Source organism: Tinamus guttatus, unplaced genomic scaffold (genome assembly GCF_059628265.1).
Source record: "Tinamus guttatus ecotype Peru unplaced genomic scaffold, ASM5962826v1 Tinamus_guttatus_pri_ptg000549l, whole genome shotgun sequence".
Taxonomy (NCBI): domain Eukaryota; kingdom Metazoa; phylum Chordata; class Aves; order Tinamiformes; family Tinamidae; genus Tinamus; species Tinamus guttatus.
Window position 1 is genome coordinate 720,455 of NW_028289083.1, and position 27,117 is coordinate 747,571.

General features: G+C 39.9%; 1 protein-coding gene across 1 annotated transcript; it reads left to right on the forward strand.

The window, feature by feature from the left end:
• The first annotated feature begins 2,435 nt into the window (after window positions 1–2,435).
• On the forward strand, window positions 2,436–26,667 carry OSMR (oncostatin M receptor). Its single transcript, XM_010215164.2, has 17 exons — window positions 2,436–2,577; window positions 8,636–8,799; window positions 11,304–11,463; window positions 12,777–13,058; window positions 13,661–13,790; window positions 14,917–15,074; window positions 16,906–17,042; window positions 18,248–18,407; window positions 18,866–18,942; window positions 19,353–19,569; window positions 20,197–20,397; window positions 21,211–21,312; window positions 21,730–21,909; window positions 23,240–23,404; window positions 24,816–24,894; window positions 25,169–25,241; window positions 26,218–26,667. Exons 1-17 carry the CDS (start codon window positions 2,478–2,480, stop codon window positions 26,665–26,667), a joined length of 2,835 nt encoding a protein of 944 aa, XP_010213466.2. The 5' UTR covers window positions 2,436–2,477.
• The last annotated feature ends 450 nt before the right edge of the window (window positions 26,668–27,117 follow it).

The window sequence follows — 27,117 nt, forward strand, 5'->3', positions numbered from 1 at the left end:
AATATTTATCTTGGCATATTTGCTAGATGAATAATCAGGATTTTTTTCCCCTCTCTTGTCCATAGAATCACAAAAGTATTGGGCCAGATGGGACTTCACCTAAGCAAGTCTTTTGCTCTGAAGCAGAAACAACTTACCTGAAGGTGTTTATTTAAACTATTCCCCAGCTGCCAACCAAAAGAAATTTCATCTTCTCCTAAGGTAATGTTTCTCATACTCTCTCTGCTTCTGGAATGATTGTTCTTAGATTTTTGGGTCTCTGAAAAATTCCTATTGCTGCTGAATGTTATCATAGTTGCTGTTAGCTCTCAAAAAGAAAACAAACAAACAAACAAAAAAAACAGTTCTACACTACTGATGTATCTCTCTATCAATATTTATTAGTTCCAAGACGGAGTGGGGAGCCCTAAATCCAGTGGTATCCATCTTATCACAACCCAGGTTACATGGCAAGAGGAATTTTTCTCATCAGTATGATTAGTATGAGAATGTATATTCACAAGTAAAAAACATAGTGGTACAGGCTAGGGATTCACAAGACGTCTGTTTTCTTTATTCCCCTATAGATATTGAAATGTTAGAAATTAAATTTCATAAGCTACATTTGGTGCTGTATTGCTAAACTTTAATCCATAATTCAGCTGCAGATATTTGCACAGGTTTTCTTTTAGCTTATAGTCACCTGCTATGCCTGGTGTTTTCTAGCTGAGAGGGTCTTCAGGATTAGCTCTTCCCACAACTCTCACTGCGCTGACTAAAAACCGGGGAACTACTCTCTTGCCAGCCTCACCTCAGCCCCTGGGAAGATTACTAAGCAAGTTCTCCTGAAAGCTGTTTCCAGGCACACAAAGAACAAGAATTTGTGGGAACGGATAGCATTTATTTACCAAGGGCAAAGAGTGTGTGACCAACATGATTGCTTTCTAGTTTGAAATGGTAGACCCTATGAACAAGGGGAGAACAGTGGATATTAATGATCTTCCAGAGATCATCCTGTGGCCAAATTAAGATTACAGGGACTGGACTGGTATATTACAAGGTGGGAGAAAACCTTTCTGAACCATTATGTTTAAAAGCAGAGATCAGCACATCAAAGTCTGTTTGATGGACACTTAGGGTGTTATTTGTTGGGGATTAATACTGATGCTTGGATCAGCGCTGTTTGTCATCTTCTTCAACTCCCTGTGTAGTGGAGTTGGACCATCAAGCCCATGGATGACACCAATTGATGAGACTAGTTGATAATGCTGTCAGGAAAGAGCGCCACTCAGAGGCACCTCTGAATTTAGCATTCAACAATGTCCTTGACGGATTGGCAGAAAAGAGCTGAAATCTTTTTTTTGGAACCATCAGAGAAGTTCAGAGTTTCTCCAAAACACAGTGGATCAAAGACAGAGTCATTAACCTTAAATATTTTCAGTTCTGAGGTACTAAGTTGGTGATTTTCTTTTGGGAAGAAATTCTGGAGTGAATTCTTGGCCTTTCTGAAATCAATGGATGTTCTGTCCTTGGCTTTAATGTGGACAGAAGGTCATCTAGTTATCTTTTACTTTACGCAGTTCCTGCTTGCATTATCTCCTCTGCTGATGTTGTGGAAGAAGACACTCTATCAGTATTCAGCTGATACATAGCTCCAGAAATGTAAAATGGAGAACGGAAAGTTCGAGATAATTGTATTTGTGTGTTCCTGTTACTGTCATCTGGCCTTCTGTACCCTCTGTGTCTGTGAGCTTTAACCATACTGCTGCCAAAAGTTTCATAGCTGATGCTAACGACCCTTCAACCTTCTGTGACTTCTCTGTACATCTTCCCTCTATACTGGAGAATTTGCAGGTGATTTATGTCTTGCAACATCTGAAGTAGCTCAGTCTGGCACGACTGAACAGCGCAGGCCAAACAGAGTTTCAGCCTGTTGAAGTGAGAGACTGCACCTGCAGAAGGATTGCAAGATGGGACTTTTCATTGATTGAGAAGACAATTTTTCTAGGAATGGAAGTTGCTAAGACTTTGATGTGTGTATTTCAACTCCAGCCCAACTGGAACCCTACACGCAGTGCCTTGCTGCTGACTGAAAACCATGCTTGTCACTGAGGTTGGTAGGACTCTTCAGTCAGACTCCCAGGTGGAGCTGAATTGTGTTCTGGAAACCACAACGCCTTTGGCTACTTTGACACTGCTTTTTTGGTTTTAGAATACATTTCTTGCTACTTGTGCATAAGAAAAGACAAACACATGCCAAGACAATCTTTCCCTGGGAATATGCAAACTATGCTATACTGCAAGCAGGTCCTGAAACAAGAGGGTTTTTGAATTCTGGGTCTTTCTGATTTTTCTGTTTCCATTCTTCCTGAATTCTGCATAAATTGCCAGGGTACTTCATTTTTGTTTTCTTTTCTTTTTGTTTTTCTTTTTAAAATATAACAATAAAATCTAGACTATTGTTTGGCATGCATTTCTCCTAAAACAAATAAATAGAAATGCCTTTTCTCCTGATAGAAGGAAACAGAAGATCAATGATGAATCATTTCATCTTTCTGGCAGTACTGTTCTCCTTGAGGACTGCACACTCCCATCAAGGTAAATGTTTGAACATTTGTTTATGGTTGTTCATTTGTTACTCCTCTGAGAGTTACATGCTTAATCAAATTATCCTCTTTGGTAAGGAGATGAAGTAACTTATAAAATTACCTTTGGCAATCTGGTCATGCAAAGTTGTCATAGCTTGTAGTGAAGTCACAGGGTTTTGGGGTTTTTTTGTTTGCTTGTTTCCCATTTGCCTCATCGATGTAAGATTCAGCTTGTCTGTTGGTTTGTTTCTGCATGTGCCATCAAGCAGCAGGACCAAAACTTTATGTCTTGCAACTTAGCTACATATCTAATATAAAGGAGTTCAAGGTTAAATTTCCAGAATGCTGTTTGCACATTTGCTACTGGTAGTAGATCGGGCCTGGCTCTAAAATGTTAAAAGAAGAAAAGAAGGAGTATTTGCAATTGGATTTTATATGAGCACCTTTAAGAGAAAAAAAAATGAAGGTATAGTCTACATTATAGACATTGCATTGCCTTTATTAAGATGAAGGAGAGAAATTTCGTTTGGTATCATGCAGAAAGGGTAATATTTGCAATTTGGACTTTGTTGCTCTATCCTCTCTTTCTCCTTAAAATGTGTGTTTTTGCTCTCCAGTCACTCAAGGTACCATTTTCTCAGTTTTGAGACTCTATCACTAATATTCTGCAATGGCAAAACTTCATAATGCAGGCAAGTCCAAACAGCTACTGCATTACAGTAACTTAGTGAATTGTTTTCCCAGGGAGTTGTTCAGGGATAAAATTATTCTCTGTTGTTAATCATGAAGCTATTTCAGTTTGAATTAACTTTCAAGTTAAAGCAAGTCTTAAGATGCCTTGACTATTTGACTTTCCTAGGAGCTGAAGTTATAATTACAACTGTGAATGCTACAAACATTTCTATCTGTGTAAATCATACTACGAAGGTCTTTAATTCTGATTTTTTAAGTAATTCAGTGATTTGCAGGGTCTTGACTCTAGATGAATCCTCAGTCATACTGTTTCTTGTATTTCTTGGTATTGCGGCAATGTCTATAAGTCCTGAGCAGTGATGTGAACTCTGTTATGTCAAGCTCTGCAGGACATAAAGCTGAGAAGAGAACATACAGAGCTTATAATCATTGCAGCAGATGTAGCAGTGACACTTGCAAATAGAATTGCCCAGAGAAGGAAGGAGAAGAAAAGAGGATACGGAAAACTTGGAAGATAAGCAGAGGTTCCTTTTAATGATGCGCTCTGAAGGAGCAAATAGAGAAATGATGGAATTGTGCATTATTTAGTACTTTTAGAATCTTTTACAAAAAACTTACAGTTTCATTAGCTAGTGGTTGATACAGTAACTTTTTTCTGCATATTTTTATGGTGCCTTTTGTTAATATATTTTCATAGTAGCACTGTAAAATGTACAGGAGCCCTTACTTCTCTCCAGCTGTGTTTCCCAGTGCAAGCAGACTTGCCCCTTGTATTGTGCAATTTATTGCTGTCAGTTTTCATCACTCTCCAAGTGCGTCTATCTGCAGGAAGTGCTGAGCCACTTCACTGTGGCAAAAGAGAGGCTTGGGTTTCTCCCTTCAGTGAGGAAATACTGTCTCATTGTGTCTCAAGCTCAGGAGATTTATCCTGAAGGAACTATGGTGCAGACATGAGGTAGTTAAGAAGTATTCGGGTGCGAGGATTTGGGTTTGGTGTGGGAAGGAGAATTTCTCTGAGTACAAAGAGTTGGTTCTACTTGAAGTAATTTGTTTTTTTTATGGGGGGTGGAGAGAGAGGGTTGTATGTTGCAAGTTTAGCTCATTACACAGATCCATTGGGTTTCAGTCGCCCAGGCTATCCAGCCTCATCACAGCACACCAGTTGGAGTTCTCTGTCAAAATTTTTTCTAAAACTGTCATAAAAGAGCCATGATTTAGTTCTGTATGAAGCAAACATAACAATTTTGTCAAAACTTAGCTTTAAAAACCTTGTTGGAGAACAGCTATAAGATACATTTTTCTCTTTGATGAGCCTGTTATATCTGTAGCATAGCTGATTTAAAGGTTAAGTCTGGAAAATTATGTCTTACTCAAACTGTTATCCAAAATCATGTATTTAGACAAGCCCATTGCAAGCTTTACCAAGCTACTGGGCATATGAGAGTTCTACCTTTGGAGCTTTAAAAAGGAGCTTGGAAAAATCTGGCTTCCATGCCTGAACTTAGCTACAAGTAGGTCCTCAGTGGTATTTAATAAGTATTTTAAAATTGGGAAGAAAAATACCACAAAAAGTAAAATATGGCAGGCATGTATTATACTAGTACTGTACTGGTCAACCAAGTTCTGTGTATTTCAGTTTAGAAAACTTGTTTGTTTTTGTTAAAGTGCTAGAGGAGTGTTCAATGGCAATAACACCAAGTCGTTCGGCATGTGGTCATTCTCATGTCATGCATTGGCTTAATGATAAACAGATGTCAATGAGAGTTTCTCCCTTACAGTGCTTCTAGTTGCGAAGCCCTCTTCGGCGTTTTCCTGGAGTTCTCTTTAGTTTCTCTTTTGCTGCCTGTCTGATCTGTACAACTAAACAACTAAGCAGCTGGTCAATCTCACAAAGGAGATGAGAAATTTAGCATAATTTTCAAACTTTGTGCTTTTCTTACTTTTTTTTTTTCTCACTCCTGCGGGATAATGAGAATCCAGGAGAGCAACGTTTTCTGTATAGGTGATGCTAGATCTGTCGGTGAGGTTTAGGCTCATTCTGTGATGAAAACAAAACCGTTTTTCTTAAGAGGAGTATATGGAGGACCGTGGGGAATGGTAAAGAAAAGAAGGGTTACATGCAGAATGTTTGCTCACTAGCAGTCTGTTTTTTCATCTGTCCCTAGTAAAGGTTTCTGCAATTTAGCTGGCCTTTCCAGGTGTACACTTTTTGAGAGTTACTTTGTGCCTCTGTTTTTCATAGACAGACTTGCCAGGTCCCTTCCTTTAGGTTTGTTTCTTTGTGCTGGGCTCATCTCTTTTCCCTGAGTTAGTTCAGCATTGCAGAAGGGTAAAAAACAGGAATGATAATGGCCCAGAGTGTGAGATCAGCCCAGTTTTCTTATGCAAAATGAGATCTCTCTCCTAGGCTCAGTTACACAGTGCTTCATATGACAGAGTGACAAAGGTACAGGTAAGGCTGACCAAAAATGAGCAGCTAATACTACATACTGAAGAACAGCTTTACAGTTGATTCCTTAGCATGTGTGAGATTTTAATAGTTAAATATCACCTTTACATTTACCACAAAGACTGTCACTAGCAGACTAGTACCTGATAAATCCTCGAACAACGAGGTATCTCAGGCATGAAAACACAGTTATCTTGTTTTGATGGTGAAAGTCTGGAATATGGGAGGTGAAGTGCACACTGTTGTGTGTTCCCAAAATACCAAAAGAGCCTTTCCTTCCATAGTTAATTTTATGGTTCACTTCATTGCTTGCCTTGTTCTGGCTGCCTGCCTAGTCAGTCCTTGGCAGTGGAACTAACTATAATTCTGGTTTCCAGTAAAACCTAAAATTGCTGCTGCTTCATCATTCAGACAAGTGAAGTTCATTCCCAGGCCTTCTACTATGCAATACCAGTCATTAACTAGTTGCCTTAGGTACTGGGTTTTCTCAACGTAATGTTATTACTGCTGCCAGTATTTTTTCTATCTTTGCTGTTAAGCAGAGGATCTGTTCTTAAGGGCCAAGTTGTAAACGTGGCCAAACAGGAAATTTTACTTCTGCATATGAAACATCTTTGAATTTTCCTTACTGATTCTCTCAGATCCTGCTATCATATATTCGCAAATGTTTGTCTTTCTTCAATAACCAAGTATTAAGACTGATGTTAGAATTGACAGAAGAGGAAGATATATGTATTAATACTTCTTCCTCCAATACTTTACAGTTTCTGTTGTACAGCAACAGTTTCTGAGATCCAGTCTCTGAAGAATGAGACCTTGATTTTTTTCAGACCTCCAAGACGTCTGAAAAGCTTTTTATAGGATGGCAGTAGTTTCCTCTAGATTGGAAACTTGTGACTTTCGTTTTGCCTTTTTTTTTTTCTGTATCTTTCAAAATCGTATGGATTTTAAAACATACAGTTAGTAGATGATTTTCTAAAGGATAAAATTTGCTGGGAGAGAGGATCCTTTCTAAGTTGTTAGCTATGGCTTGATAGAGGTTTTCTTCTACATATTCTTTAGTTATAGTCTGGACTTGTATCCAGACTCAATGGTGTCAGTGTCTGCATTCTCAAAATTGTTAAACTTACTTGTAAAGTTTATGCTTATATAAAGTTTTACCCCATTTTTTCCTTATTGATCAGATATAGATAGATATTGATCAGATATAGTGCTTCTCTTGAGCCTTTCATTTCCTACAGCTAATGCAGGGACTCTCATGTAAGGAAACTGCTACACTGGTGTTAGTGCAAAGAAGGCACTGCAGGATAAATTACAGTCCGATTGCCCCATGAGCATCTGTTATCAATGTATAGATTCTAAGAACATGCCCAAAACAGTAATGACTAGATTTACTGGATTTAGTGTCTAGGACAATCGCTAGGCCAGTGGTCAAGTACACGTGTGAGAAGTGATGGGAGGTGGAAGTTGTGTAAGAAGCAGCTTGCTGGGATTACTCGTTTTGGCAATCTCAGACCAGGTTAGAGGAGGATTGTGACTGCAAGGGTGGGGAAGCCCAAAATGAGGTCTGTTATTAAAACACACAGCTACTTCTGTGATTTCCTTCCTGCATCTTGTTTATAATGAGCAGAAACACCCTGGAAAGCAGCTATGGCAGAAGAAAAATCCTATTGACTTAGATATTTCAGTTCCTTGGGCTCATCAACAACCAGATAATCTGTTTTTTGAGATGGGAGAAAATATAGGCCAATGAGTGCTCTGTTTTATTGCCTCTAAAAGATGTCTTTTGGGAAATGGAACAAAGCAGTTCCGCACTCCACAAGATGGGGACAACTCCTAAGGTGATCTCTACTTTTCAGTGAGCTTGCTAGCCCCTTTCCCAACACCAAAAAGGAGGTTAGTCTGAGCGATGGATTAAACCTAAGCTCACAATGGGATGGTGGTGCTGTTATAAGCAGGTGTCTAATTCCAGTAGAAGAATCCATGTCCCTGAATTAAACACTTAAGTTCTGTGCAGAGCAATCAGGAATGTGCCTAAAGCTACACAGAGGTCTGAGCTACTTAGCGAAGGGAAACTCTTAGCCTTTCCTTTTCAAACGCCTGATTTGCATTAACTAAATTAATCTTCATTAGGTCAGAGAGAAAAGTGAGCCTGAATTTTCTGTCCTGACAATTAAAGGGCTTGCTGGAGGCAGGAGGTTCCTGAGATTTTTCCCTATTTGTGTTGTTATATATTGTGTTGTTTCTCTCTTAAGATTGGAAAAAAAGGAATGATTGATAGTCTGATAATGTAGCTAGTAAATTGATGACATAATGAAATTAAATAGAAAGATGAAGACCATGGTGAGGATATATTTAAGAGCTCCATTCTAGCTTTTTGATGCATAAAGACAAAAGATTATCTTTGTTTTTGATATAAACTCTGTGAGCCTCTGGATTACTCATTGTACTTTTGGCTTCTTCTGAGCTGGCTGATGTGGGACCTATCATTTCTCGTCACTGTTTTTTTTCAAGTCTGCCTTATCAGTATGGTAAACATAAAGTAAATTTTCAAAAGCATCTGCAGTTTGCATCACCTTGGAAATGTTTATAATCAGCATGGGCTTTGGGAAGGTACTTACGAATGTCTTAATTTAATTGTTGCTTATGATAGCAAAAAATAGAGAGTTTTTTCTTTAGGGTCTGGGTTTGTTTTTTTTTTTATTTTCAGAATTCTCCTTTGCTACCTCCTCTGTTGGACCCTGAGAGAGTCAGTGTCAGAGATGGGAGCAGGGTCTGATATGTCAAACTACTTGCTCCCTGGCCTGACTAATGGCTCTCATGAGAATACTGCCATGGAGCCTTTGGTCTCGTGTAGCTTAAACACACTTGAAGGACAGAAGCATACAAAAACGTTAATATTTTTGTATCATTTTTGTGCTTCTAGAATCCCTCGTGTTTCCAGTAACATACCTTCGTGTTTCCAAAGATTTGCCTCTTCAGCGTCTGCAGGTGGAATGGGATGTTGGCAAGTCAGCACATGATGCTGAGCTGTCAATGTCTTTTGAAATACAAGTGAATCGAACAGGAGAAAATACTACTGTGTGGACAGTAAGTGTATTTAAACAAAAAAAGATATTTTAGATGTCTGCAATATGGATGAATCTGAAACAAAATCAAATGTTCAGATGCATGTACACATTGGACTATTGTTTAAGTTTACCATTTACAACATAATATTTCCCAAACTGAACTAGAACTACCTCCATATTTCAGGAGTTGCCACACTTGGCCTAATGTTATGTCCAGTTGCAGTGAAAACAAAGCAGTGGCTCAGAGAAGGGGGTCATTTCTGCCTGTGCAGAGTGTAGCTGCGCCTTGCACATCCTTATTCAGGTACAGTAGTGGCCAGGCTTAGGAGATCTGATTTTTAAAGATCTCTATTCACCTTTGAAGGTGCAAGTTCCCTGACTTACTACTCTTCACTAGTGATTAACTGAGCAGAAGTCGTGTGTTGTTGCAATTCATCTTAGGAACCAAACAGTCTCAATATTACCCAGGTTGTATAAGGCTTGGGTTTGGCACTGCTAGCAATTGCCTTATATCCAAAGCTTATAGTTAGGGAATAAGATAGGGATGTCTCTTGTGGCAAGTCCTAGCCCATCTTATCACCTGAACCAGGCCAGTGTTGTCAGAAAGTGCAGATATGATCACCCAAATCATTATGCTTTTAAGCCTGATTCTCGTATTTTCATCAGTCCATGACTTCACTGTGAGAACTGCTATATCATAAGATATTTTTTTCTCTCTCTTTTGGATTTTACAATATCTTTGGAGAATTAAATGCAAGTTTTAGGAATTTTATAGCTTTTTTATGAGTCATCTCCTGATCTAACTAACTGGAAGAAAAGTAAATACAAATGTGAAAAAAGAGTAAAATTGGAAAACTATTCTAGCTCATTTAAAGCTGCTATTTGTTAACAGAAAAGCTTTTTTTTTTTTACTGAAATCAAGAGTCAAGAAAATAAGATGGACACTGTTAAAAGAGTCATAACTTATTGCTGATCAGCCAGTTTTTCATCTCTCTGAGCTTAAAGAACCACAACTTCACTACAAAAGAGCTATGTGTAGTCCAGCAGATATTGGTCACATCAACACTTCCTGGACAGATCTAACCCTGAAATTGCAAAGAGGGATCATGTATCTCCAAAAATAAAATGTTTGTTTGGGATAATCTTCCAAGAAAATCTGTTAGCTTGCAGGAAGAAAAACAGAGCTGTGCAAATCTAAGGATGCAGCTTGTACTGGTACTCGCAAAAAATATGGTTTGGAAAATAAATAGGGTATTTTGGGTATTGCTACCACACAGGAAAGCATTTTTTTTTCTCTCTTGTTCTGAATCAATAACGAAACTTTGAATCTGCTCATGCCAAAGCATGTACAGTCTATAGAACTTTAAAAGCAGCAGCTGCATTCCTGAGTGCTATAATTCAGACCAAAATTGTAAAATGATTGCAGAATGTCTGTCAGAGTAATGCTATTATGAAAGTGCAGCTGCTGCTGATGGAAAGCGCCAAAGGAAAGCAGCACTCTAGCTGTTAGTGCGAGCCACAGCCCTGATGGAGGTCTTTGGAGCATCACTGATCTCTGTCGCTTTTATTTTTAATTACGGGCCATGAATATAACTGTTTTGAGTCCTTTCTTCCTGCTTCTTATGGACTCTTGTGCCAGAGAACAGTCACACACGGGTGGGGGAAGCTTTTCATCCTTATCTGTTTGTGTGACTAGTTGGTGCCCTTGTTAGTCTGAGTTACAAGGTGGAGTATTTGTACAACCTTTTGAAGGCCAAGGTGGGCTGAGAACGTACATGCCGAGAGGAATTTGGAAGGGTTTTTTTTCTGTAAGGGACCAGCAGAGATTCATATAATTCAATACAAATATGTTCCTCAAATTATGGAGCATTTTTGCACTCAGTTTTTTTCAGTTCTGTTTTAAACTTTAGGCCATCTTCTTCCTGACAGCTTTCTGGATCTCTAAGCTTTTTTTTTTTTTTCATGTTTCTTGCATTTGCATTTTACAACAGTGAAGACTTCCGGGAAAACCTGCATGTACTTCTCGGCTTGTTGCTAGTGGTAATACTGTCTGCAACCTCTGTGAACTATAGTGAGATAATATCTATGTAATTCCTTGGCCAATGCAAATGCATGCTGTAATCCAGAACCAGAGATACGTACACCAGCACTTTAGACAAGCTGCACCTCCAGGCAGCAGTGTGTGTATGCAGGCTGCTGTAACAGCAGGCACAAGGAATCTGATGAAAGTCTCTGGAGGCAAATCCAGTTCTTGGGAAGCAGGGCCTGTCTCACAGTGATGTTGTTATCAAGTAGTCTTGCCAACATCTCGGTCACTCCACTATTGCTAGTACAGATTTTTAAGCAGTTAGACCTCTGAGAATACGAGATCACATGTGGCAGCTTGGATTTCATAGACTGATATTTTCAAATGCATTTTCCTCCTTCAAGCCTGCTTTCTCTCTCATGGTGCTTGCTTGTAATTCCAAATATATATGCATTACTGTGATTTTAATACTCTGCCTGACCTGCCTGTGCTTATAGGAGTTTTATAATGTCACACTTGACAAATCAGGGAAGCCTCTTCATTGGAACTGGGATTCAGACTTACCTCTGGAGTGTATGGCACACTCTGTGAGAATCAGGAGTAAAGCAGAAGCATCAAAAATCTGGAGTCAGTGGAGTCTGTGGGAGACCATCCTGGGTAAGCAAAATAAGACTTGGCATACTGTTTTTATTTTTGCCAGTAGAATGCTAGATTTTTATTTGCTGATGATTTTAATGATAGTCACCAATTCAGGACAACAAACATCAAATCAATAATTTGTTTTGGACCATGTCATCTGTGAGCACCAACCAACTCCTTTCTGCGGGCAGTAAGAGTAATTACTTCAACCCTTGTCTTGATTTGCAGACTGTTTCCTCAGATAGCAGGTGGAAAGTTTCAGAGCTTTTCGTGCTCACACATTAAAACAGGGTAGCACACTGAGTGGACCGGGAGCTTGGGTTTGAGTAGATTTTTTATGTGTGTGGGCGTTTTGTGAAGTCTCTTTTTATCATGCAATGAAATGTAGAAACCTAAAGGCAGTTTTGGCCTGCTCACCTAACTTTTGCTGTTGCCCAAGGCAGGAGCCTTGGCTGTAGCTTAGGTTATCACTGGGTCAGGCCGGGGAAAGGAAGTGCACAACTGTGGCTGCATCATCTGTTGCTTGAATGTTTCTTTTGTCTTGGATCATAGCTCTGCCTAGTATGAAAGAAGCAGAGAGGGAGGAGCGAGTCAGCTTCTTATGCCACTGGGACAGAACTGCTGTGAGTTGTGTGAGAACATATGGGGGTGGACTAAACACGTACTCAAATGATACAGCAAGAAACAGATTTTCTTCAGATTACAACATATCTTACTGGAACAACAACATATTCCAGGGAATTCAAATCATTTAAACAAATAGATATCTGTTGTTCTGTGCTTCACACTAAAAAAATATTAGAATGGTTTTGTAAAAGAATTGTGTTCTTGTCTGGATCAACAACAGTTTGAGATTATAAAAGGAGTACAGGTCTGTATACTTGGATTGTAGCGTGCAAATTGCCCCTCTTCCTTGCCTTGTACAGTGGAAGTGGAGGTGCAATACTCGCCTTTCAGTCTGACTTCAATCTTGGACATTTTATTTTTTAATTGAAAGTGGATAGGAATCAAAAATACTCTTTCCTTGACACAAACTAATCCCACATTAAGACCTGATTCAGAGCTCTTTGAAAGGTAATGAATTCAGACTTCATCATATCTTTTAAATATGTTGTTGAACTAAGTTGTATGTGAAGGGAATGAATGGGAATAGACCCTTAGGTGTGATTGCATATCTAGCTGATCCCTGTATAGTGAAGAAAGCTGTATGAAAGCACATGAATCGATAGTATAACATGAGCACGTGCTTGTATAAATGGTTAGTTAAGTATTCAGATTGACATCCCACCTCGAGCAGATTTTGAAATGCTTTATTGTGTGTTAACTTACAGGCCTGGACGCTTCAAATGACAGTAAACCACTAATCTTTCCAGAAGAAAAAGTCATAGAGGAAGGCTCTGACATTACTCTTTGCTGCATTGGGAGGAAAGGTCAAATCATTACGGAATTCTTTTCATTGCCAGCTGTTCATAATTTCAGTCGCACGAACACTCAAACTGGACTGCTCACTGCGAAAAGAGTGGCACATCAAAAAACGTCTCAAGTCAACGTGTTCTGTCAAGAGTCTGGCGGAAAAGGGGACCACTACCATTATGTAGTCTTCTTCGTGGGCAGTAAGGGAACGCTTTAGTTCAGTTCTGTTTTCCTGTTGCTATTAAGTCAAGGATGACTTGTGGTGAGGAGGTAGCAGAACAAAATCTTGCTGTAAGCTGGCACTGTCCTGTTATGCCTTGCTGAACTCTGCTGAATGACTGACTTTAGCTCTGTAAGGTCACTTGCATGCAGAAAACATTATAGAATAGAACATGCTGTTTTAGAGATGCTCAGATTCATTTGGTGACTTGATCCCATGACAAGTGAATAATTTCATAAATAGATCTGTTTGTGTCCAACCTAGTTGGACTACTGCATGTAATAAAGCTCAACATAGCCATCCCCTTGCTAGAAAATGGTAGTAAGCTTTGTGTAGAAAAACATTCCAATTAATTTCAAAAACTACATCTCTACAGAAGTGTTTGAAATGCAATTAAGTTGTAGTGTTGTTCTGATTTACTCTAGGGAGTGGTCATTGAATAAGTGCAATTGAAATAATATCATCTGCCATAAAGCAGGCTTTGTACACTTTGAGTGTTGTAGTTTGTAAATATAGTGAGAATGTTGATGACTTTTGTCTTAATTTTCATGCTGTTGGCTTTTTGTTTTTCCCCCTAACAAGAACCACCTGATCTACCTCATGATTTTTCCTGCCACACTCGAGACATGAAAAAGATAATATGTACTTGGAGCCAAGGAGGAGATACCCATCTCTACGGACCGCATTCGACAAAATACACTTTTTTTGAAGAGTAAGTCTCATTGCAGTTACATCCAACTCCAGTCTGTGGTGTACAGAACAACAATCAATTTCTTTCTGTTCTTTAAAATCTGTGCTCTTAGTTAGACCAGCTGTAACAAATTGCAGGTCTGTCAGACTAGCTTCTGCTTTATACACGGTGTAAGAGCACTTCTTTTTGTTCATTTTGCTTGGATATCTTTAGCTAGGTATGAAGACACACTACAAATCGTATCCTATATAACATAAAAGTACAAAGCAACTGTAACACAAAAGATAACCAGGATTTAAGATCTCAAGCTAAATTTTAGGATGTTCATACCCCTTAGGACTGATGATGGCACCATTGACTCAAGCTGATGATTCCTAACTAGCCACAATTAGAGTAACTAGCTTCCCTGTTTCTTCACCTTTAGGATTTTATAACTCTTTATGCTGGTGTTTTCCTTCTTGACCTACTGAGCTACTGACAATCTCATCTCAACAATCCTTCTGTGTGTGATTTTTACTTCTGTCTCTACAGACTTTCTCCCAGATCTTTCTCAGCAGCTTGGGTCAAGGTTACGCAGCTGTAGCATATCAGAGCTGAGCCTCGGCTCCTTGCTACCCCGGCAGCTAAATCCCTAGGAGAGAAGTGGGGCCTTGCACCAGGGACTGCAAGAGAAAGAGTATCATGACAGACTTTTGTTAGATAAGACAGGTCATCATTGCATACTAACTTCATAGTCTCTGCATCATTCATTTCCATTAAAAGAGTATGATGTTGATGAAAAAAATAAAAAAGATACACTGTTTTACTGTTTTATTTAAAAGTTTAACTATAACCACAAGAATGGTTTAATTCTTGGCATATCAAGTCCCTAATTTAGAAAGCTGTAAGTGTGAGTTGAAATTCTTGATACATTTAGTTGTATCCCAAAAGGAAAAGAAGTAGGAAGAAAGAAGGCTTTCTTTTAATTGCAAGAATACCTACATTCATCCTACTTTGGAGTAGGGGAAAGAATTGGGTGGCCTCTCATAGCTTCAGCTTTATTTTCCATGAAGCTATATTCTGCTTGGACATAAGCATTTTCAATCTGTCTTGATTCTACATTAAGGAAAACCATCTTTCTTTCCCCCTCCCCCTTCTTCTTTGATAGATTTGCCCAAAAATTGATTCCATGCACAGTAAATTGTTCTAAGCGGTGCTCATGTTCTTGGGATATAAACCAGCAGAGGGTCTATAACATCATGCTGACTGTTGAAAACCCACTGGGAAAGAAAACTGCCACGGATGCTTTTGATGTAACTCACAGAAGTAAGGCCTTTTCTGTTTCTTTGTTGAAGGCCCTGTCCTCTTATTTACCCTAATACTTGGTTGCAAATTTAAATATAGAAGTAAGAAGTCCTGTATTTTGCCTTCTCAGTTTCTATTAGCTATATTTCTCTGTGCTATAGTTACCTGCTGCCATTTCAGCTTCAGCTTTGCAAAATTCTCTTAATAGTAGAAACCAGCTTTATTCCAAAGGTCAAATTTAGTTATTGACATGACACATTCTTGTTTCAAAATCTGCCACTTTGATGGAGAGGGTTAATAGTGTGGAAAACAACAATACAAAGATACAGTTTTTTATTCAAGACAAATATCTCTGTAGAAAACTTGGGAATTAATTTATTTCTCCAGAAAATTATTGCTCCTTATTACTGAAGTTACCCTCTATCCAAAATAAAATGAAGATGCTTGCTTTGAAAAAGTAAGTCAAGAGAGCGGGGAAGATGTTAATGTGCCTTGGTGCACAACTAATATGGGACAGTAACACCTGCCCTGCTAGTGTAAGGGAAGAGGAGCATTCAAGCATCAGTGAAATAAAACAAGCTACTCTGTGAGCAGTAACTAATGCTTGTAGCTCTTTTTTCTTCTTGTTAGTTTATGTCTTTTATCACGGTGTGCCCCAACACAGAGGCCCCAGGTTCCATAAGTTCCACATGATCTACCTCCACCTCAAAACACATGGCTCTTTCCTGTGTCTCCAGCAGGATTTCCAGTTCTCCTTGCGTTCTCTTGACCCACCACATCCACCTCACAGAGTTTCCAGGGCCCTTCTGCACCCTTCCTGTTTGAGGAGGTCAGAGGTAGCATGTTCATGATTTTGGTTGTGAAGCTGATGGACCATGAGTCTGTGGTGTAACTCTTGGGTTCTGGCAGCGCTTCCTTCATTCGTATTTCACTGGCTGCTGTTGTTCAATTTGGCTTGAGGAGGCCTATGAGTTCTGAAAGTTGGCAGTTTGATTCTTTGAGGGAGGAATAAATGGAGCAAGAAGTGAGTAGACGAGGAAACTGGCAGATGGTAGAGAGACAACACAATTTTATAAATTAATATTAATGGGGAAATATCAGGCTAAAATAGACTACATTCCGCACGGTTATAAACACTAAAGATCAACTTTTTTTTTCCAATCTGATTATTGTTACAGAAATATGTACAATATTTATTATGGATTAATCTTTTAGGTAGTGATCGCAGTACAGTCCTTTATTTTTTTTCTGATTCTGGCAATATTTATTTTATAATTTGGCCTATTTAAAAAAAAGTCATAAAATAAAGGAAATGAAGTACATCATTCCAATTCTGTGTATGACAGCAAGGGTTTTCTGTGTCAAACATGAACAACTTTGATTCTGAAATTCCTCAATTTGTAATTCATGCTGCATGGAGCTCTAACATAGTAGACCACACCTATAAGCACATTCTGCACTTATATCACTTATATCATTGTGTCTTATTTCTTGTGGTTGAGTTGACTGTCTGGGAAGGTTTGAGAACTGCTGCCTTGCCCAGACCATGAATTCTGTTGGGTTTGCAGAAAAAGTCTCTGACTGTGTCTTTTGCTTGTGATGTTCCAAATTATCCCAAAGTCAGCACAAGTGTTTTTTACTTGTTTATTTTTAACTTGTATGATGTTTGTTTACAAGGATATGTCTACATTCAGAAATCAGTTTTTACTGATTTATATCTACCTATCTGCCTAAACAGGCAGAAATATCTTAGGCAGTATTTCTTGCATGCTTTTACTCCTCAATTAAAATACTTCAAAATCTTTCATTCATTATGTGTTTACAAGAACAAACGTGTATTTTCCACTGGCAGTTTGTCCCTCTGCACCCTCCGAGCTGTTTGGACATTATTCGGATACAAAAATCATGTTGTACTGGAAACATCGAAACAAAGGAATTGAGCTCTTTTGTCAGACGGAAGTGCTCCACCCTGATGGGAAAACAGAACTGGTATGAAACCTGAATTTCATACACAAAAAACATAGTAAATATCTTTCTGATTTAAGATTAAAAAATATTTCTCCAGCAATTTGAATACTCACAGTGTGTAAACAGCTCTCTCTTCCAGATAAGAGCTCCCAGGCTCTGTCTACCCTGATCATGTCATCCACATGGGCATGAATTAATGACTGCTGATTAATGTTGGCACTTCCTATACTGCTGGCCAACATACTACCCTGTCTGCTGTGCATGGGTAGATATGTCCTTTGCTGAGCAGACCAAGGTTTGTTGAAACAGAAGAAAATAGAAATGGGCCTTATAATTGCTGTTATTGTGGCTATTGATAATTTCAATTGCTCATGTTTCTGTAACTCATATCATCTTATAAGCAAGAGATAGAGGGGTGTGTTGAAGGAGCAGGCTTTTCTGCCTCTATTCCAGGAGCTTTCTGGGTACTATTGGCCTGTTTGGTTCCTAGTAGTGGACCCGAGTTTAGTTTTTCTTTCCATCCTTTCCCACTACTTGAGAAAGAGTGTCCTAACAGAGTCCTAATCTTGTTCCACCTCTTTCATAAACAGTGAGGCTGATCAGCTGTTCGCATAGGTATTGTGATTTATCCTTCGGTCTTCTTCTCTTTGAAGGCAGTTTATCTCTAGTGTGTAAAAGGATATTATAAAGATCGTGAGCAACGTGTATTTTGTCTGCAGTATTGCCTAAGAGTGGTTAGATCAAATGGCTGCTACAGATGACCGCTGCAAGAGACAGTCAAAAGAGGTGAAGAAGAGGTGAAAGGCATGCTCACTTTTTAATTTTTACCAGAACTCACCCTAGCTCATAGGAGAAATGGAAGGGAAGATTGGGCAAAAAAGGGAAAGAAAAGGCAGCAGTAGATGTGACAGGAGTAAGAGCCCCAGGTAGGGTGAGGACAAGGTCTCAGTAAATTACCTCTGCCGTGATGTTAACAGTGGTCATCGTATAGGTTTTGTGAAAGATTTCTAATCAGACCGTTTTATAAAGGAGGCTTGCACACCTCTGTTTGAGCATTCCAGTCTTTGGATCTTTTGCCATATTTCTTTTTTTTCTCTTGACCATGGCTCCATAATTACATTTTCCTTCTTGAGCTTAACCTGCTATTTGTAGGATCTAGAGGCAAAACTAGTTCCTCAGACAGAAGCCCCTTTCTCATGAAACTGCTCTGTTGTTCTGTCCTGCAGCACAACAGCTCCAGCACGCACCTCCAATACGGCAGCATCACCGTGGGGGGACTGCAGCCATACACCCAGTACACACTTCGAGTGCGCTGCGGGGCAGCCCAGCACTTCTGGAGGTGGAGTGAATGGAGCAAGGCCCAAACCTTCAGGACGGAGGAAGCAAGTACGTCTGGCCTTTTGGGACTGGGAGCTTCAAAGCTGGTCTTTGATTGCCACTGCTACTTGTTATTTACAGCTCCTTTTATGCTGTGTAGCTAAAACAGAGGCTTGCTGCATGTATGAAAGCACTTTAAGCAAACTTTAGGAAGGAGGCTTAAACGGTTCTCTTCCTACCTGCCAGTCTCTATCATTTCATCCAGGGCAGGCACTGAGACATGCAGGCCTGAGAAATTGTGCAGGAGAGGAAACAAAGACTCGTGAATTGCAAGCAAAGAGAAGATTTCTAGGGAAATGAGGCAGATATTCATACAGAAGAACAAAAAAAAGCAAGAAAATAAAGGATGAAGTTTTGGCAAGACTTATCCAGAAGGAGAGATTTGGGAGGCTGACTCTCGTCGAAGAGGGGGAAATAAACCGTCCTCTCTGCACCTAGAATGTCTTGTTTTGCTATGTTTATTACAGGTCCGTCAGGGAAACTGGACATCTGGAGAGAAATTATACCAGCATTGGGTGGGCGGAATGTGACCTTATTCTGGAAGGTGAGACGTGGGGATAGAAACAGTAATGAACCTCTATATAAATGAATTGGAAACTTCTCCCCAGAGCTTTAACAAGTCCATGTGTATAATACATAATAACAATTCAGTATGAAAAAGTACTTTTGTTAGATTCTGAGAAGATTATATGTAATATATTTCAGAACTTATGTGGCTGTACGATGGTGTGTTTTCCTGGCATTTCAGACATAGATATGTATAGTTTTCCAAACACTGTAACAAGACAAATTACATTACTGAGATTTCCATGTTTACACTTCGGCCAATGTTTTTATGCATGTATGCAAGAAAGTGCTTTTGTGATTACAAAAGTAAACTGTTTTATTGGAACAATAGTTTAGTAAGTAATTGGTGTTTAAAATTTGCTGCTACCCACATAACTTTTCCCCCAGCTAACACCAAGTTTTCAAGCAAATGGAAGAAGTATTTCATATGAAGTAACCTGGGAAAAAGTTGAAGAGGACTCTAAGCCTGAGAATATCTCCATTTCATCAGTCTATAATAGCACAAGGATTTTCATTGATAATGATCCTTACAAAATCAGTGTCGTGGCAAAGAACAATGTTAATTATTCACTTCCTTCAGTAATGATCATCCCTGGAGCTACAGGTAATAGCAATATTTTCAGTTGAATTTAGATTTCCTTTACAGAAGTTTTGTTTCCGACTGTTTTATGTAAAGTGATAATTTATCATCCTGGGTAAATAAATTAACCTGACCTTTTAACTAAAATTGTTACTATTTGGAAATTACTGTTGTATTTTGGCCTCTAAAGTGGTAGCTATATGCAAATTAACCCGAGGTACCTCGATCCATCCCCCTTAGTAAAAAGTCTGTGTCCCCAGGGAATCTACATAGATTAAAACGTTTAGCTCAGAACTTGGCCTTAGTCCTGCAGCAAGTGCCATAGATGCAGCCAATGTCTCACGTGAGTCTCTGCACGTGATCATCCTCCTATGTCTCTTGCTTACAATTTACAGCTGCGTTTTCTGCAGTTCATTTCTTTGTACAAATGCAGAGTAATTTCACTGCTAGGTTTTGAGAAATCAGGCTTTTACAGATAGAGATCATCTCTCCATGTATGAAAGAGCCATATGTCTATATACATGTTAATGGTGGAACACACTGATTTATCAGTGTTTAAACAGCTCAGCAGAGAAACTGTTTCAACCCTCATTAACGCATCAGTGGTCAAATACTGGAAAATAATATAAATACTGTTTTGTTTATTAATAGGCACTGAAAATGAGCTCAGCATTTCAAATCTTAAAGAAGACCAGGTTATTGGTGCTGATGATGGCATTTTTCTTTCCTGGGAACCTAGAAATACATATGATGGTTACATCGTTGACTGGTGTAACTTCCCAGCATTGCAGCCCTGTGATCTTCAGTGGAAGAGATTTGGGCCCAGCAGTTCCAGTGCTTTGATCAGCTCAGGTGAAAGCAGAACAATCTTTTTTTTTTCTTATGTTGTTTCTCATTCGCTGTGTCTTAATTGAATTTAGGATACAAATCCTGTGGAATGCTGAAATTCTTTGAAAGGGGGTAGAAAGGGGGTAGAATTGTGTTTGCCTAATAGCCAGATCAGACACCACACACACACATCAGCAACACTGACCCTATTTGTCGGAAATTAGTCTAATATTTTGGCAAAGCCGCTTCTGAGGAGCCTGTGGTAAAGCCTAGAAGGAGGGTAGTGAGGTTAATGAAGGAGTTCAAAATCTTCAAAATTTGTTTTCAGCAAGAGCAGCAGAATAGCGCTCTGCCTTACCTGTAGCACAGGCCAGAAGTTTAGACACACTTAGTGAGAGCTTAGTGAGAGCGGGCGCCACAGAGAGATGTCTCAGCACCAGTCCTTGCTTAGCATAAGTTGTGTGTTTCTGTCCTCATGGTGGCCATTAGACCTAAGTTCTTTCTGGATGTATGGAAGTCATTTTGATCCACTTGTGCAACTGCAGGATTATAGCCTTCCTCAAGGCTCTGCCAGCTGAGTCCACTTTGGAATAAAGCATGTTGGATCAAAAATTCACTGAACAGGTTTCCATGTGCATTAAACAAGCTGCATTTCAATTAATACAAACACATGAAGTGTTCTTTCATAGAAGCCTCTTTACTGACAGAGTGTGGTGAGAGTCTTAGTAGATAATATGCTTTCTGGTCCCTCATTGGGTCGTACCTGGGTAATGTGATTGGGAGTGACTCTCTGTGAGGAGGAACACATAGTTTTGATATCTAACTCTTTTTTTTTAGCTTTGTTTGTGCCGGGGGTGAGATACAACTTCCGTATCTATGGATCTGTTGCTAACACAGTCTCCTTGTTGGAGAAGAAGACTGGTTATCTCAAGGAGCTCGGTAAGTTGGCACCGTATTTCACAGGCTTTTTATTGTCACTAGTTAAAGCTGCATTTGCTGTGTTGTTTCTGTACCATTGGTGAAGAACGTACGAGTTGTGAAGCAATGTAAATGGCCTATGCAGAGGATGTTTAACTAGTGCAGTGACCAGGCAGAGTCCATGTTAGTGCGGCTCACCGACTCACAGATGGTTGAGGTTGGAAGACACCTCTAGAGATCATCTAGTCCTGGATGAGAACTGTGTGTAGAAGGTGGGTTATGTGACTGCTTTGTGAAGCTGACAGGTTTTTGGAGTGCTTTGAATGTGTTAAACTTTTAAATATAAGTAGGATTTAAACGGCTTGGGAACTTAGAATTCTTTCAGGCATGAAATGCAGGCACAAATGGCCTGTCTAACATCCGTTTCCTTTCTTCTAGCCCCCACACTTGACCCTCCTGTGAAAAAAATTCATCTGACTTTCCATGCAGTAACACTGTCTTGGGAGTCTTATCCCACAACTGCGTCACAGCCTGGCTTTATAAGAGGCTATCATGTTTATGTGTCTCCTGTGCAAGAGGACTGCAGTCTGAAAGAATCCAAAAAACACGTTCTTCCAGGTAACTGACCTGGGAAGCTCTGTCGTTGGTAGAGGTAAAAGTCTGTGTATGGATGTAACTGGTACTGCAATCTCTTGGAAAATTCAAATTAGATGGGCAAACTGACACAATATAGATTCCTCCCTAATGTTTGACGTGCTAATGAGGAGAAGCAGTCCTGGCACTATACAGACTTGTATCTTCCTTTAGCTTTAGAACAGATTCCTGCAGTACCACAGCAGGAGTCAGGTTTCTGCTTCTTGCACCCTGGATTCTGGATGAATTTCTGAAACATCTGTTTGTGGTCAACTTGGATGAGACTCATAGGAAGCATGTCAGTTTTACTAGGATTTAGCTTATTCTAGAAACAGATGGGATGTCTTTTTATATGCCTCAGAATTGGAACATTGTGGAAATTCCCCATTTAAATTCCTTTACAATGAAAATATTCATAGCTGTGCTCTACAATGGAGTTCCTTGTGCAGACGAGCTAAGCTGGGATGTGGCACAAAGCCACATTTAATCTTTGGTTTCCGATTTTCCTGTTCCATATCCCAAGTTGCTACAGATGCATTGATTTTTTTCCATGTATTTCCAACACATCCAAGAGTATATTTTTTGTTGATGCTTTGCTTTTTCCCTCCCCTTTCCTCTTCTCACAGGCGGTTCATGTCCTGTTTCAGATCCTTTCTGCTGATTAGACTAGTACCAGGCTGAAACACTTAGTTTGAACTGAAGGAGGCTTATGCCATAGTTCCTACCAAAACTAACTAAATTGACCACAGTGCTACCCTAATTTTGCAAGTAATCCCAGTTAGTAAGAGTTTAAGACACTTAAAACAAAGATTGTCTGCTTCCCAATTTGCCTGAGCTGGCACATAATGAGTGTCACTGGGAACAGGAGGAAGAAGCTGCCCCTTCTCTCCCTGGGCTCTGGAATTGCCTAATGGAGAGGCAGGGACTTTTTTTTTTTTTTTTTTTTCCCATGAAGATCTTTCTTAGTCTTTGACGATTACAGAATTTGGAAAGAAAAAAAAAAAAAAAGAAAGAAAAAGGGCAAGACCACTTCAATTCCCTTTAGAAAGCCATAGTAAAAGTAAATGCAAGTAGATAGTTGCAGGAGTGGGGTGTCAGACAGTGGGTAGGTGGTCTGCCAGGGCGAGCTGGACTGCTGGCAGGCGAGGTAGCGGGGATGTGAGCAGGGAGTGCTCAGTGGCAGGGAGTCAGGATGCCTCAGCTTCCGCAGAGGAAAGTGCCCTTACTGAAAAGAAGGTGACTCGTAAACCTTCTGTTATTCCAGTGGTTTAGTGGTCTCACTTACACTGATTTGTAACATCTGGTTTCATTTTAGACGGTTCGGTGCTATGTAAATACACAATTGAAAACCCAGAAGAAAAGAGATACACTGTGAGACACCTCATGCCTAATACCAAATACAAACTAGCGGTTAAAGCATATACAGGTGGAGGAGAGACTCCCATTGCCAACTTTATCTACATTGAAACACCATTTGATAGTGAGTATTGACAATTGCCTCTGGGTAAAGGAGAGGAGGATGTTAGATTAATCTTCATTTCCCACAAAAAAAAAAAAAAAAATTCTAGCTAATGTGCCTTCAAGAAAGGATCCAACTGGGAACTAAAATGCACATAACAGCACAATATTTGGTGCTTTTAATAGATCTTTGTAATTTAGAAGTGAAAAGAATTTTTCACCTTTTTAAATTTCATATTCTTGGAAACAGTCTCATGCATGCATATCTGCTTGGCGAGTGAGTCCTGCTTGCTAGGATGCATTAAAGAATTTAATTTGTGCTTAGCTAGTTTTGTGATCTATTAAAAACTTACAAACATATGTGCAATGATTTTTATAGATTTCTGATTTTGATATTTATTCATATCACTCTTTAAATCCATTAACGAATGAATTACTTCACGAGTCAGTAAGAGAAGATTCTTGGCTTGAGCAGTCTGGACAAATCTTCAAAGCAGAGCAGGAACTCACATGTTCACCAATCTCAAGGTTTTTGGGACCTGTGCTCCAGGTGGGAGATAACTCGCTTTGAAGCATTTGTCTTCAAAGGTGGAGCAAAGAGTGAGCAGGAGGAAAGGGCTCACCATAGGCTGGTGGAAATAAACCTGGTGTTTGACGCTGGCTCTGGGGCTACCCCTGACCTGTGGTGGGCAGAGACACTTGTGCCTCTCCTCTCCAGGCTTCCCTTGTACTGCTGCCCAGGGAGCCGGCACGGGGCCGGCCCGTTTCTAGATGTACCTGTGAGGAATCAAGGAGCTCAAGGCACCTGCCGAGGTTCATGGCGGGGACACGCGGCGCTGAGGGCCGCGCCGCTCGCAGCGCTGCCCCTCTCACGCAGCCGCCTCAGCAGTTCATACAAACACCCCCAAGGCTGCCGTTGCAAACCCAACGGAAATACTGAGATTCCTGTGGCAGCATAAAATCCTGGGAGGGGAAAAACACTGCTGGTGTGTATTGTGATAGAGTCTGACCCTGCTGGAGGCAGAGTTTACTTCGCTCTTGTCTCATCGTAACAACCTTGTCGTCCTTTTGTGGGATCTGAGAGAAAACCTGAAAACCGAGTGTTAAGTGAGATTCTTACTGCCTTAACTCTCGATAATTTGCTTTCAGGTAAGAAGCCAATGCAAGCAGAGTGCAAATTAAAAGCAATCTGGTAATATTTCAATTTTGTAAGAGGAATTAATGTTCAAAAACATATAACTGTATCCCAGATCTAAAGCCAAAATATCCTTTTTGTAAGTAATCACTTACAAACCACAGACCACACAATTTCAGTGCTGAGTGAGTGGCTGGTATCCCACATGGACCTTAGGAAGTTGTTTTGCCCCAGAGACTCAGGATGTATTGACTTTTAACAAGCAAGAACAAATTTTTAAAGTTTTTTTCTTTCCCAGCAAACACACTGTACCTCCTAGGCCTGCTGGTGATAGTTCCTTCAGTTGCAGCAGCTCTATGCCACTGGAAGATGAAGTGGTAAGTTATAATGCATTTTTTTATTTCTCCTGTGGACAGAGAATGTAACTAGTGTAACTCACAACCCACAGCTGCAGCTTGTCTCTTCCAGCCTGTTACAAGGTCTCATTCATTTTTTTCCTTTGAATGTGGATGTTGTAAGTGTTTGGCTTGTGGCATTTCCGAGACACTCATCATGTCCCACTGTTTTTGTACACATCTAAGGGTTGCTTCTGCTGGTAGAATAAGCTTTGATGAGAGAACAAAAAACTCATTTTTCCTGTCTTGTTCCCAGGGTGAAGGCATGCTGCTGTCCTGTAGTACCTAGTCCTAACAAGAGCAAAGTGCTTTCATTTAAAGACCTTGTGGTAAGATCACTGATCATATCTCATATTTCTTTTTTTTTTCAATCTTTGATTAGAAAAGTTTCACAAAAAAAATTCTTTTCCTGTCCTGACAGCATTTAAGGAGGAGTGACACTCACTGTACAGGAATAAATGTGATTGAAGATCGTGGTTGATGTTGTTTTGTGTAAAACTGTTCTTTCTTGTGATTTTTGCAGTGATCATTTTGTAGTCTGATGTTCCTTACTGCAAAGGAGTCACGAAAGCGTAGCCAGTGACACTGGCAGCTCGTTCTGCTCTAACCGTTTAGTATTACCTCCGAGCACAACTTGTTCACTTAGTTCACAGACTTAGCACTTAGACTCGTGCACTTTGCCATGGCCTCTGAGCTGCGCCTGCCTTGCTGCCTGTCACACGGTCACTTTGGCGACATGAGAGCAATATCCCCTCCATGGCCCTGGTGTGGGTCTGCTTCTGTGAGCAGAAGACTTCAGCCTCCCCTGCAGCCCCCGAGCCGCTGTCTTGATACGGCGCAAGGGCTCCCAAAACTGGGAGCATGTCTTTCTCATCCTGGCACAGGTGCAAGCAAGGCCTGTTTTGCTGCTAGAATTCACTGAAGGAAACAGCTGTAAAACCTACAGCTGCAAACTTCTGCTGCCCTCCAGTAATTATTGCTTCAGACTGAAAACTAGTGAAACCATAACCAAGGCTATAAAATAAAGAGGCATCTATTCTTACTGCATTAAATTTAATCATATTAGACTTAAAAAAAATCTCTGGATACTATTTGATAAATTCCTATTTGATTTGATAAATTCTTATTTCCTAATTCGATAAATTACTATTTGATTAAAAAATCCAGCTTCCACCAGCTCATTTTTGTGAAAATTTGAAACTCACAATTTACAATGCAATTTTAGAAATATTTCAAGTAATTACTCCATTTCCTTTACCCTGAGCTTCTTTCATTGGCTGATTTCTTTTTATGACTCTCCTGTAGATTGGTTCTGAGAAAGTACTGAAAATACATGACTGCAAGCCTGATGCAGTAGCAGTGGATAATAACTCTGAAGCCCAGACATTACATCCGGGTAGCCAGACATCTTCTACTCCAACAGAAGATAAGATGGATGTTCAAAGTTCTTCCTGGCTTTGCCCTACTCAAAATGAAGAGAGAGCCTTTACATCCACACCAAAACCTATGACTTACACTTTGTTTGAAAACTTGGCATATTCGTCTCACATCACAGCTGAACCTAACTCCTACCAAAACACAGGGATGCTGGAGCCATGCAAGCCCCAGCTGTTGGCAGGCTTGTACCAGCCCCAGTATTACTTTGATACCGTCAGTGAAGGAGCAGCCTCCTCTCCCAGCTGGGTGGCTGGCAGAAAGACCAGTTTGCAATACGTTTCACAAATGGGCGTGCACTGTCTGGGGAGCAGGCTTTGAGGTACCCTGAGCCCCCAGGTTCCTGAAGGTTTGGGATTGCAAAATACAAGAGTTTCCGCATCCACAAACCAATTTTCTTTTTAATGAAGACTCCCATAAGCCCTACTGTCCTACTTCTGCTAATGCTACAAAGCTCTTTGTCTTCAGGAGTATTTTAAAAAAACTGACTTTGCACTGGAATGGTGTGTGATAAAGCAAGATTTACAGGCCAGAATTTTGGGGCCTATATTATGTAGCAGTTCCATAGCCTGACCCAAAGACCTACCCTTATTTGTAAAAGCTCATTTAGAAGTTAAAAATACAGTTAGAAAACAGATAGGCAAGTTCAACAGATGAGTGAAATACATTCCTTGCATGTGACAATCTATAGTTTTGTGTGTAATCTGTGTGAATTTACTGCTTCTTTGGACAGCCCCAGCCAGGATACACCATGAAAATGGGTGTGGGACC